The 14,018-nt window shown below is 39.6% G+C and overlaps 1 protein-coding gene across 2 annotated transcripts in view; it reads left to right on the top strand.

The window, feature by feature from the left end:
- The first annotated feature begins 207 nt into the window (after window positions 1–207).
- Window positions 208–14,018, top strand: part of Ubtd2 (ubiquitin domain containing 2) — a 67,602-nt gene continuing 53,791 nt past the window's right edge. The window contains exon 1 of one of the 2 annotated variants that reach the window (XM_078052430.1): window positions 208–409. In XM_078052430.1, the coding sequence (XP_077908556.1) occupies window positions 340–409 (70 nt within the window). In that variant the 5' untranslated portion in view covers window positions 208–339. The remainder of the gene's footprint in view (window positions 410–14,018) is intronic. The other variant, XM_078052427.1, reaches the window with a different exon arrangement.

Here is a 14,018-nt window from a genome sequence, read left to right as displayed (position 1 = left end):
GGGGCTCGCCCGGACGCGGCAGTGTGGGGCTGTGAGGGAGGAGCAAGGCGGGCGCTGCGGCCCGCCCGGCATGGGCCAAGCCTGGCCCGGCGGGGCCGAGGCGGAGGCGAGCGCAGCACGCGGGCCGGGCCTGCTGGGCTGGCGGCCCGGGGGCTGAGGCGGCGGGCGCGGAGGAAGGGGCCGAGCCAAGGCGGTGGGTGGGGCGGCGAGGGGGCGGGGGCTGGCCAGCGGCGAGCGGGCGGCGCGCTTGTCCGGAGCTCGGCGGCGGCGGCGCCCGAGGAGGCCGAGGCGGCGGCGGGCCGGACGAGCGCGGAGGTGGCGGACGAGGCCAGGGCCCCCATGGGCGGGTGTGTGGGCGCCCAGCACGACTCCTCGGGCAGCCTCAACGAGAACTCGGAGGGCACCGGAGGTAGGTGAGCGCCAGGGGGCGGCCGCGGCCCCCCATTGTTCCCGGCCGGGCCCGGCCACCTGTCCCGACCCCCGCGGTCGCGCGCCCGCCCGCGCCCCTTTGTCATCCCGCTCCGCGTCATCCCGCGCCCCGCTTCCGGCCGCCTTGCCCGCCGCGCGGGGGAGACCGGGGCTGGCGGGCAGGCGCCCGGGCGCGGGGCTGGGGGCGGGATGGCGGCGCTGGGGCGCGGGGCGCGGAGTGGCCGGCTGGGCTTTCCCGAGTGTCCGATGACAGCTGCCCGCCGGTCGCCTCGGGCCATTTAAACCTGGAGTTTCCAGGGCCGGCCGGGCGCACTCTGCATTAGGAGGGAGGGAAGCGTCCGCCCGGCCAGACGTGGCTCTTGGCCGCCGCGTGCGGGTGCCGGCCGCGGTGACCGCCAGGTCCCGCCCGGCTGCGGGGAGGGAGCAGCGCCGGCCCGGGACCAGCACTTGAAAAGTTCCCAGTACGAAGGCCCCCTCCCCTTAGTTAGCAGCCCGTGGAGCCGTGTGGGGACTGGTCGTCGGCAGCCGTAGTGTAGTGGTGCACATTCCTCCGAAGTGACACCGAACGTGCGGAGGTTAGAATGTCAGCGGAGAAACGCGCTTCTAGGAACAGCGGCGAGGACAGTGTGGGTCTGTTTTGGACCTGATATTAGGTGCTTCCAAGTGGGTGCATGTTTGTCAGCTCCTATACCGAATTGCTTGAGAATGAGAGCTTACAACTTTTTCTTCACATACTAACATTTAGACACGTCGCTTGCCCTGCCGCTTAAGCTCTGTCCTCGAACCATATGTCCCTAACTTTTGGCCGATGGATTTCCCAGATTATATAATGTTTAGCCATGTCACTCCATGAAAATCTGCGGGTATCCTGTATGACTAAATCCTGGGCAAATGATTTGAGAGCTCAGTAGTAAAGGTGGCCTTGAAAAACTAGTCTGAAATGCTCCTTTGTAGTGCACTTCGTGTCACTTCATAATGACTTGGTGGCACATTGAAATCCTCAGTACAACAAAGCAGGCAGATAAAAAGGGCATGATTTAAAACACCCTTGGTTTAAGGTCAGATTGGTGGTCAGAATGATTCTTCATCTAAACAAGGCAATTATTAATGACACGGAAGACTTCTTATAGTGTTTTTAAGTTTTTACAAACGTTAAAATTATAATAAATACTTTTCTTTGTAATAAACTTGAGCTAATTTATTTAAGCCTTATGGTGGTGTGACTTAATGACCAGCCGGGCATTTTAGTATGTGCTTTTAAAAGCATGACATCCTAGCTTTGGGTAATTTATTACCAGTAGTATCCTATTGGAAAGCTGTAGTATCAGTTTCTTTGAGGACTAGGTTCTCTGGACCACAGACTGTGCTTTATACCTTCCAAAGAAAAGTTTAGGAAAATGAATACCTAACACCAAGCTTCTTTATTTTCTTCTGGTGAAAGGGCATGGTCCTGTGTAACTGTGGTAGGATTGCTGAAGGGTCTAGCTGGGTAAAAGTATTCTTTCTGGAATTTAATTTGGAAGCTTTTATTGTTCACTGTTTGTTATGATAGTTGAGAGCTGCTTGTTGGTTTAATGAAATTAGTTCAGGTGTGAGTTTCAGGTTAACTTGTTAAAGAGTTCTTGCTTTTTAAGTAGGTCTGTTGTTGGGAAGGGAAAAACTTTTATAAGGGTGTTGGCACAGATCTTAGCTTTTTTTTTCCTTATTTTTTATAGATACATTACAGTTGAACATATTGATGGCAATTTTTGTTACATATTTGTACACACACACATTTTAACAATATAATGTGGCCAGTATCACTCCCAAATCTTAGCTTTTCAAACATGCAGTGGTGGTTGATAGTTTTAATCTGGATATGTTAGGTTGTGAAAAATATGATTATTAATATGGAGTGTAATATAGTCTTCGGATGCTTTTCATGACAGGTTTAATTACATTCTCAATGTTGTACAAACATCACCATTTTAGGATGCCTTGAGCATCTTCAAATACAGCCAGTCTTATTTAAAAAATAGCTTAAAAGGGCTGGGATTGTGGCTCATCGGTAGAGCACTTGGCTAGCCCGGGTGGGACCCTGGTTCGATCTTCAGCACCACATAAAAATAAATGCATTGTGTTGTATCCATCTACACCTAAAAAATAAATATTAAAAAAAAATAAAATAAAAAGAACAACAATAACAAAAAAAACAGCTTAAAATTTTATCTTTCTGGCCATTTGAGGTACTTGTTCTTTTTGTTTGGATCCAAGTCTCTTACATGTGCAGATTAATTTTGTATATCTATAAAAACCTCCTTATTAGGTGAATTACTTCTCAGAGGGAATTTTGGAACTTTTTGCAAGAGATCTTAGAATATGGAAATGGCTTAAGATTTGTGTTATCTATTTGGAATCACTCTTAGTATCTTTTTCTAGCATACTTTGCCTAGAATTCGAATTTGCAATCAGTTACTTAGACTTTTTTTTAATATCTAATTCTAATTAAGATAGGTATGTCATAGAAGTTATGCAAGATTATTTAACAGGACTTTCCAATTTTCATGCTCCTAGGATTTCCCATTGTTTTGACATTTTTAGATAGCTTATGCTGTATGGTTCTCTGCTTTATTATGATGATATTGCAGTGTTGCGGTTTTCTTTTTTTTTTCTTTTTTTTTCCAAAGAGAGAGTGAGAGAGGGAGAGAGAGAAAGAGAGAATTTTAATATTTATTTTTTAGTTATTGGCGGACACAACATCTTTGTTGGTATGTGGTGCTGAGAATCGAACCCGGGCCGCATGCATGCCAGGTGAGCGCGCCACCGCCTGAGCCACATCCCCAGCCCCAGTGTTGTGGTTTTCACCTAGAACCTCTAAGCAAGGCTTTGCCCATGGCATTTTGCTAAGGAATTAAGTCCCTTATGATTTTTTAAAATAAGTGTGCAAGGAAAAAACCAATAAAATTAGTTGAAGACAGCCAACAAGCTTATTTTCTTAGTTTACGTCTTTTGTGAAAGTGGTGCTGTGTAAGTTAAGATCTGCAAGTGTCATTCTGTATGTTTCAGTGACATCCCACGAGAGCTGGCCCAGGTTTCCAGGAGGATAACCTAATGCTGGACACTCATCATTTTAGTCTTTTTTCCAGAATGTCTTGGGAACATCATGAAGTTCTTTTAGATATCCATTTATAGAAGCCTTGCAGACACCTACTTGATGAGTAACAATGGTTTTTGAATAATAACATCTACCATTTATCTGGTTTTTATTATATAACGGGTCTTGTGCTAAGGGATTAAGTTCTCTTATTGAATTCCCAACAACTTGTGAGGTATTATCTGTTTTATAGATGAGGGATTGAAACCCAGAGAAATATAGTAACTTGCTCAACACACATAGCTTCTACACGGCAGTCAGAACTTAAATCCAGGGCTGTAATAAAGAGTGTTATTTCCTTCCTTACTTCCATCCTTCCTTTTGTCCTTTTATTGTATTATGGTAAAACATACATAAAGTTTGTCATTTTAACCATTTTAAGTTTACGATTCAGTGGCACTATTTTCTAGTATTATATAATCATTACACTATCCATTTCCAAAAATTTTTATCACTCCAAACAGATTGAATCCAATAAGCAATCTCTCTCTGTTCCCTCTCCTTTCTACTTTTGACACTATGGATTTTCCAATTCTAGTTGTTTTATATTAATTGGAATCTTGTAGTATTTGTCCTTTTGTTTGTGGTTTGTTTCAACTTTATCATGATGGAGCTCTCCCAGTTCGTCCTGTAGTGGCATGTATCCTTTAATTTTATGGTTACTCATTTGTTATCTTTTTGCAGTACTAGGAGTTGAACCCAGCTTTACCTGAGCTGCACCTCAGTCCTTTTTTTTTTTATTTTGAGATAGGGTCCTACTACGTTGCTGAGGCTGCCTGGAACTTGGATCCTCCTGGCTAGGTCTCTGAAGTTGCTAGGATTACAGATGTATGCTGCTGCACCTGGCTTAATCCTTTTTATGATTGAATAATATTCCATTGTATGTATCTACCTTATTTTGTTTACTCATTCATTTATTGGTGTGAGTTGGTTTGTTTCTGTATTTTGATATGAACTTTGGTGTCTCATAACAGAGACTCTATATGAGTCTCTGTTTTGTTCTTTTGACTGTATACTTAGTAGTGAAATTGTTGGGTCATATAGTAGTTCTGTGTTTATCTTATGAGGGCCAAACTGTTTTCCACAGTAATGGTTCTAATTTCTCCACATCTTCACCAATATTTGTTATTTTTCATTTTTTAAAAATCATAGCTACTCTTGTGTTTGTGAAGCAGTGTTTTTTTGGTTTGATTTGCATTTCTTTTTTTCTTTTTATTTTTTTAGTTGTAGTTGGACACAGTACCTTTATTTTACTTATTTATTTTCATGTGGTGCTGAGGATTGAACCCCAGGGCCTCGCACATGCTAGGCAGTCGCTCTACTGCTGAGCCATAACCCCCGCCCAGATTTGCATTTCTCTAATAAGTACTAGCATTAGGCATCTTTACATGTCTTTGGTAGCCATGTATGTATCTTCTTTGGAAAAATGTCTATTCGGGTTCTTTGCCCATTTTTAATGGGGTGTTTGGACTTCTGTTTAGTTGTAGGAATTCTTTATTATTATCAGGTATATGATTTGCAAATATTTTCTCCCATTTTTCAGATTGTCTTTCTACCCTCTTGATGGTGTCTTTTGTACACAAAATTTGTAATTTTACTAGAGTCAGGTTGTCATCTTTTGTTGCTTATGCTTTTAGCTTGTTTTATATATACATTATATTATATGTTTATTTTAACCCTTCATTGATGAATAGAGAATAAATAGATCTATAACCAGTAATTTACATAGTAACAAGTAACTTTTGCTTTCTAAGCTATGAACAGAAAATTTTTAAGTTTATTTCTTCTGCCTCATCTATGGAAAGGTTAACTAACAATAAAATGGTTTTGTAAAGTTAACAAATAAAATGCATAAACACTTCAGCTTTTTTTTTTTTTTTAGAATTTTTTTAATATTTATTTTTTAGTTTTCAGTGGACACAACATCTTTGTATGTGGTGCTGAGGATCGAACCTGGGCCATGCGCATGCCAGGCGAGTGCGCTACCGCTTGAGCCACATCCCCAGCCCAACACTTCAGCTTTTAAAAAAAATATTTTTATTAGTTATTGATGGACCTTTATTTATTTATTTGCTTGTATGTAGTCCTGAGAATGGAACCCAGTGCCTCACACATGCTAGGCAAGCGCTCTACCCCTAAGCCACAAGCACAGCCCACACTTCAATTTTTTAATCTATAGATAATGTTGGCTGTGTTTTCTGAGGAATTATTTTATAGTCGTCAAGCATTGAGTTACCCACGGAATGCTATATTATACTGATCCAGAAAGAGGAATCATAATCCATTGTCTTCGGTATTCAAAATCCTTTTTTAAGAAGGCATAGTGTGTACACATGAGGGAACTAAAGCACCATATGAACAGATGACACCACAGGGTAACCTGCAGGTGCTGAGGAAATAAAGAAAACAAAGTGATCTTGGCCGTGTCGGGTTGGCGAGGAAGCTGTATAAGGTGGTCAAGATAAGCTAGTTTTAAAGATAAGCTCTTCACAGACTGGTACAGAGAGTACCAGATGGAAGAATTGTTATGAACTGAGGCTTGAAAGTGGTTGTAAGTAACACATGCTTTGAGTAGAGATAGTTGGTGGCTGTGTTAGTTAGAGTGGTGTGTGTAGCAGGACACGTGGGGAAACTGGACGGGACTCCCGGGGAGGAGAGCTGTCTTTGGCAGTGTGTGCTGACTGCCTTATATTCACTCACTGGGTATTAATTGAACCTCTATTCTCATTTCTTGGATTATGGTGGTGGGAGGCGGGTATGCCTATTTCCTCAAAGGTTTTACCTTCTCGCGCTTTGCTGCTTTAGTAGCTTGTTGTCTGTCATCTGGGAGCATATTAGAAATGTGCAACCTCATGCTCCATCCTGATCTACTGAGTAAGAATCTGCATTTTAACAAGAAACTCAAGTGTTTCCTATGCACAATAAAGGTTGAGAGGTACTCGCTGGTAGTGGTGGTGCACACCTAAAATCCCAGTGACTCCGGATACTGAGACAGGAAGATCACAAGTTCAAAGCCAGCCTCAGCAATTTAACGAGGTCCTAAGCAACTTACTTGAGACCCTGTTTCAAAATAAAAAAAATTAAAAGAGGTAGGAATGTGGCCCAGTGGGTAAGAACCCCTTGAGTTTAATTCTTGTCATCCCCCCCCCCCAAAAAAAATAGTTTGAGAAGTACTGGCCTAGGATTGCTTGAAATGGGAAGAGAGTAGAATGAGGAACCCACAGGGAAAATGGTGTGATTTGGTGATTTATTGGATATAGGGATATAAAAGAAAGAAAATAATACCATGTTTGTGATCCCAGGTGACCAGGAATATTGGTGACTTGACAGAAAGAGAAATCTTGGGGAAAGTCCTGGTTCAGCATTCTGTATGTTAAAGTATAAATGGCAGAAAAATGTTTAAGTAGAGACATCATGGTCTAGAAGTTCAGCAGTGGAACTCTCCTTACCAGTTCAGGATCACCAGTGTGGGTCTTGGAATTGGCTAAGGGAGGCTGACTGGCAATGTTAAAGTGAACGATGCTGTAAGCAAGTGCAAGAGGCAGAAAATACAAGAACTAAGTCATGAACCTTTACATAAGTCGGAAAAATGAGAGAAATCACCTTAACCAGGACCTGACATGTACTAGGTACCTATTGTACTAAATTTTGTTGCCTTATTGGAGAACAGGTGTGTCTGCTTATGAAACTGGTAAATTTGATTGTTTTGATCAGATGATTCTTACTTCCGAAAATAATTTGGTTCAGTAGTATTTCATTCTGGTTATTGTTTATAGAAATTCTAGCTCAAGTTTGTTAATTATATCCTAAAACAAGGTAGACCCTAAAATATACCAATAGCCCTTCAGAGGTTGGTATGATTCAGAACAAACATATTGTTTACAAGACTTCTTTTTAAAAAATATTTATTTTTTAATTGTAGGTGGACATAATACGTTTATTTATTTTTATGTGTGCTGATGATCAAACTCAGTGCTTCACGCATGCTAGGCGAGTTCTCTGAGCCATAAGCCCAGCCCCACAAGAATTTCTTTACAAAAAGTATCAAGCACAACTCTTTCTTGTGTATTTTCAGTAGCCTATACATCATCTAAATAGGTTGTTTTATCAGAATTTTTTATGCTTCTATTCTTTCCGTTGTGCCTATGATAATGAATCAAAATTTAGCATGCAGTCTAAAGATTTCATTTTTCTCTCTTTATTCTTAGTGTAACAGTGGAAGTAAAAATTCTCCAAAGTTTCTTGGTTGGTGAACTCTAGGGCTTTATGAAGAGGATGCATAAAAGTTTATATCACTTTGGAAAGAGATTTATACTGTGAACTAGGAAGCATTTACTTGATGTAAAGCAGAGGGTAGTTGATTTTACTAGGCATGGAGTTGTGGGGAGAACACTGAAAGGAAAATGGGCAGTGAGGAGGAGTAGGTGGGAACACAGTGATATTCTGGGTGGGCAGGTCTGCAGGAATGGAACTAAATACATGTCTTGGAAGCCATAATTAGAAAGAATTGAATATGGAGAAAGATGAATCTTTTTTGGAAAGAGATTGCTCATTGGAGTTTACATTAAAAAGACTGGGCCTTTGTATCTGCTACCTATTCATTTAACTTCCTTTGTACTGGTTGGTCCTTTGTTCAGTTTTTTGGTTCAACCAAAAAAGGTTGAAGTCCCAGTCCAGATGATTTTTTTTTTTTTTTGCTCTGGATATTAAATTAGGCTGTTTTTTCATCTCTAAGAATCAGGAATTAGCATTATATACTATTGACAGAAATCCTATCTTGGAAATGATAGGATATATCATTTCTCTGCCTTTTGATAGTCCTAGTTCAGGACATCGCTCTTTCTTTTGGACAGGTTTTAATAAGATGGACTTTAAACTTGATTTTGTTTTTAACTGTAATGCAAGACTTTTGCAGCACTTTTGCATAAATCTGAGCCTATTTCTCATTTTTCTACCCAGAAATAATTTTTTCCTCTGAACTTCCATTGTACTATTTTGATAAACCTCCCTCCTCCTGCTTCTGTTTTTTAAAACAATCTTGTATCGTGGTTGTTCATGTATATTACTTTAGGTTTAAGCTAGTATTACTTTATTTAATGAGTCTTAATGAAAAAAAATTGGGTGTTAATCACAAGTAATAACATTTTTGCTTTTATTACCAAATTAGTTATATTTTTTGTTGCTTTGGGGCAAAACAGGTTAATTAATTGGATATAATGATGGATTGCTGAATTAGTGATTCTCATTTTTCCCTACTGCAGATCACCTGCATGGTTTATCTTCATTTGGTAGACACCTGTATCTGATTGTGCCCACTGCCCCTCATCATCCCTCCCAGTTTATCATGCAGAACTAGGCTATCAGCAGGCTCCTCATGATTCATTGGTAGTTCAAGGACCATAGGTTGAGACTTTACTAATGTGTATGTACTTAAGTGCACTTTTGTGGCCAAGAACAGTCAGCATGTATTCTTGCATCAGCTACTTTGACTTGAACTCAGCAAGAATCAAGATTGTTTTTTTAATATATCCATATATTGAGCTGAGGTTAAATATTGCTGAGTATACATTGGGTGTTTTAAAGCTGTATTTTTGCTGTTTGCAGTAAAACTTTTAGAAGTTTCTATTATAGCTTTGTTTTCAAAATTAGATTTTGTCAATGTTTACACATTGCAGATCTTTTTAAATCCACCCTCCTTTTCGATCCTATGGCATTGACCTTTTGAGGTCTTATAGAGTATACCTGTCTGCATTTGTCTGAGTGTTGCCTCTAGTTTCATTTAATGTGTGCTTCTAGCCTCTGTATTTTTCCTTAAGCTGAAAATTAGGTAGATTTAATTCTAACAGATGACTACTTAACTGTTTTCCTCCTATAGTGGATCTCTACTCTTCCTCCCCACCTCCCATCTGCCAACATTGGGATAATCATTACTGATCAAGTCTGAGCCTATTTCTCATTTTTTCTATCCAGAAATAATTGTTTCTTCTGAACTTTCTTTTCTTTTTTTTTTTTTTTTTAAAGAGAGAGTGAGAGAGGGGGACAGAGAGAGAGAGAGAGAGAGAATTTTAACATTTATTTATTTTTTCTTAGTTCTCGGCGGACACAACATCTTTGTTGGTATGTGGTGCTGCTGAGGATCGAACCCGGGCCGCACGCATGCCAGGCGAGCGCGCTACCACTTGAGCCACATCCCCAGCCCCCTCTTCTGAACTTTCAATGTACTATTTTGATAAACCTCCCTCCTCCTGCTTCTATTTTTTAAAACAAACTTGTATCATGGTTGTTCTTGTACATTACTTTAGATTTAAGCTGCATTGGACAGAAACTTCAGTTCTCTCAATGCTTTTAGGCCCAGTTAACATTTGTGTGGAGATTTTTTATTTTGGAGCAAAATGTTGATATTTCCTTACTTGATTGTGGACCAGGAGCTTTGTTAAATAGGATTGTATAGTGTAATGAAGAGATCTGAGAGTCTGGACCCTTGAGCACTAGTTACACCCACCCCTACCTCTCTTTTCTATAACTTTCAATAAATCACTTGATTTCCCAGCTTCACATTGCATGACATCAGTGGAGTCAACCTTTTTAGCTGTGGAGTCTTCCTTTTGGGTCTATCTCACATTTACTGCATTGAGGTATCTCATATCAGTCTCAGAATTTGATTTCCTTTTATAAGGTCCTGGTTCACACACACACACACACACACACAAAAAAAAAAAAAAAAAAAAAAAAACCAAGAATTTATTTAGTCTCATGTAGTTCTGTGTGAGATTTTTTAAGTTTGAATCACCAACACTGAGATGCATACTGTCAGATATACTCCAAAGTTAAAGAAAACGTGAAAATGACATCACACAGTGTCATGACTTCTGTTCTCTTTTCTCTGATGTGGACAGCATGTACTGAGCAGATGCATCTGAGCTTGCTCTGGCATTTAGTGGAGTGTAGACATTGTGCTCACCTGTGCAGTTTTCTGTGAGTGGCTGTAATAGCACCGTGCAGAAAGTTCCCAAAGTCTCCTGTATACTTGGAGGTGGCAAGAGAAGCTTCATTCCTGTATCTTCCTAATCATTTTGACCCAGCAAAGTAAGCTAATATGTCTCACCATAGTCTTTATGTTGGAAATTTAACATTTGTAGAACTTTTTTTTAATTAATGTTCTTAAAAATAATAATCTGAATCGGGTTTGTGAAACTCTGAAGCAGGTGTTTGTTTTGTTCCTTTGGCTTCTTTGGAGCCAATTTTTAAAATCATGATAAAAGCCTAGGAACAAAATCTACCTAACCCAATTGCAGTTTGTCTGTGCTCTGAGGATAGTACTCTGTTGGGCATTTTGTTATTTATTTGGACTTCCACAGAATAAAGAACAGTACTATATTAAGAAGTTTACGTGGGGCTAGGGTATAGCTCAATTGGTAGAGTGGTTGTCTTTCATGTACAAGGCCCTGAGCTCAATCCCCAGCACCACCAAAAAACATAAAAAGTTCTAAAAGAACTTTACACAATGTAGAGGTGCAAATACTATTCAAATTAGTTTTAATGCTAAGAAAACTACTTAGCATTATCTGCTTTACTTAAAACAAAGGAAAGAAAAAACTTTAAAGATGCAACTGAGGTTGTGGCTCAGTGGTAGAGTGCTCGAATAGCACACGTGAGGCACTGGGTTCAAACCTTCGTGCCACATAAAAATGAAATAAAGATATTGTGTCCACCTACAACTAAAAAATATTTTTTTAAAAAAGATGGCAAAGAGATGAGTGAAATGGTGACAGATATATTGCTCACTGCTTGTGGCTGTGGAGTCTGGAAGACTGTTTGCTTTCCTTCACCCCCCGGTTCATCTTTGCCAGCTATTGAAAGGATGAGGAAAAAGCCCCAGATGATCTTTCTCTTTCAGAGCAGCTTGGGTTCCTAATGCACTCTGTAAGGGAAGTGGTTTCATTATTTATGTGAGCCTTACTCTCAGCCCATTTGAAGTTGGAAATGCAGCTTGGCACTCTCATGCCTCCTCTCCCTGCCTCCCACCTACCTCCATGTCTCTACTTCCACTCTTGGGTATGGAATACTTAGCTCTTTGCACATAATCGAGCCATATGGGTTTATGTTTGACCTTTGGAAGTTCAGACAGGAAGTACTGGAAAAGTGGGTGGGTGAAGTGTGTTTGACAGGTTTGTCTGTGGCTTGTAAAGAAGGACTCAGATGGGCGGCTGAGGTGGACCTGGTAGGTGAGGTCTGGTGTCTGCCACGTTTGTTAAAACTAACTGTTGCTTGTGAAGAATGGATTAGACTGAGAATGAAACAGGGATTTCAGTGAAGGTTGTTGCACCCGGTGAATAAGGCAGAAATTTTTCCCATTTCAAGGCCTTTGCTCTGTTCCCTTTGCTTGGGATCTAAATGAGGTGTGCTGCTTTTTATTGCAGTTCTTAAAAATAGCATGCCCCCTTAATGTATTTTTTAAAATTCCTTCTAGAAATTGTTTATTTCCTGCCTTTCTGCAGAGTATCCTATACTCTGAGAGATTAGGAATTTTATCGTATTTGTTTTTCATTATATCCCTGGTATCTGGCATAGTACCTAGTAATCTACAATAAATAGTTGCTGACTGGATAAATAAAATCAAGTAATAAATGGACAATTGTGATGGTTTTATCATTTGGAGAATAAAAGGTTTACTATTTGGCTTTATTTCATTTTGTTTTTGAAATTATTTTGTACTAATTTGTTCTTTAATTGTAGAGAAGCTCATGATGTTTTAGAGACTGTTCTCAAAATAATTAACTCTGGGATAGATTTTTATTTGAACTTTTAATGAAAGGAGGCAGTGATCTAATTAGCTTGTTTAGGTTTTTCTTCTTATTTTGTGTTTGGTTGTATTCTGTGTTGTTCTGTCATTCTTAGCAAACCTAGTACTTCAGGTAAGAACAGAAATTATGCGTATTTATCACCCACCTAGTCCATGTGATTTTGTTAGGTTGCCCTTGGGCTATTTCTGTGCATATATTGAATGAAGTAGAAATTTAGATTTCTTTTCTTTTCTTTTTTTTTTTTTTTGAGAGAGAGAGAGAGAGAATTTTTTAATATTTATTTTTTAGTTTTCGGCGGACACAACATCTTTGTATGTAGTGCTGAGGATCGGACCCGGGCCGCACGCATGCCAGGCGAGTGTGCTACCGCTTGAGCCACATCCCCAGCCCCTAGATTTCTTATATATCATATACTGTGTAACATATAGATAGAAGTAATGAAAACATTTTTTAAGAATTCTCTGAATTTTGTTTGCTTTTTTAAAAAATTTTTTTCAGATGTAGATGGGCACAATACTTTATTTTATGTGGTGCTGAAGATCGAACTCAGTGCCTCACATGTGAGAGGAAAGTATTCTACCACTGAGCCAGAACCCCAGCCCCTGTTTTTGTTTTCTTGGCAGATTATTTTGGGGCATCCCAGAGGAGGGCAAGAATCAGGAGCTAAGTTCTCTGCTTGAACTGATCTTTTGAAGTATTTTACCGAGATTAGTTTCACTTCAAGGGGCAGAACTATCCCACCGTTTGTATCTTCTCATTGTAAACCATATTCCTTCATTGAAAAATTATTTAAAGTATTGTATTTTGAGGGAAATTCATTATGTAGGCAAATATAACTTTAAATCATACGCATTAACTTTATAACAGATGTTATATTACGAGATTTTTAGTAACAGGGATATACTTCAAAATTTTGTCCTGTTTTTCCTTATTAAGATTTTCCTGGGGCTGGGGTTGTGGCTCAGTGATAGAGCACTCGTCTAGTTTGTGCGCGCCCTGGGTTCAATCCTCAGTACCATATAAAAATAAATAGATATTGTGTCCAACTACAGCTAAAAAATAAATATTAAAAAAAAAAAAGATTTTCCTTCCAGACTCATATTTGCATAACACTGAGTATACTTAGTAACTGAGTAAACATAGCAATGGACTTGAATATAAATGTATCAGCAGAGTGCTTTATAATGGACACATAATAAATATTTGTTGAACAAGTGGAAAGTTACGGAAGACAGTAAAATAATGATTTTCAGTGTAAGGTTCATGAATATAATTAAATATATGAGAAGAACCATGATTGTTAATGATACATTGTGTTATATATTTTGATTTTTAAATTTTCACATGCCATTTTCTTACAAGGACCCCTTAACTGAAGAAGATTGATACTAATATGGCCGTTTTACAGGGGAGAAAACTAAGGCACAGAGAAGTTTTGATCTGAATAAGGAATAAAAGGAGAAGCTCAAACTGTAAGCTGTGTCCTCCATCATCTTACTCAGCCTTCTGTTCACAGGCAGTGGGGGTTTGGTTGACCCTGTTTCCTTGCAGCAGAAGTGTGTGTTTGCCTTTACCATATACACACAGTTGAGTTGAAGTCAGTAGAATGTGGGTCTTCAGGACTCTGGTGCTCATATGCTACTTCATTGAAA

The sequence above is a fragment of the Ictidomys tridecemlineatus genome, chromosome 1 (genome assembly GCF_052094955.1).
Source record: "Ictidomys tridecemlineatus isolate mIctTri1 chromosome 1, mIctTri1.hap1, whole genome shotgun sequence".
Classification (NCBI taxonomy): domain Eukaryota; kingdom Metazoa; phylum Chordata; class Mammalia; order Rodentia; family Sciuridae; genus Ictidomys; species Ictidomys tridecemlineatus.
This window is presented reverse-complemented; position numbering and strand designations above follow the sequence as displayed.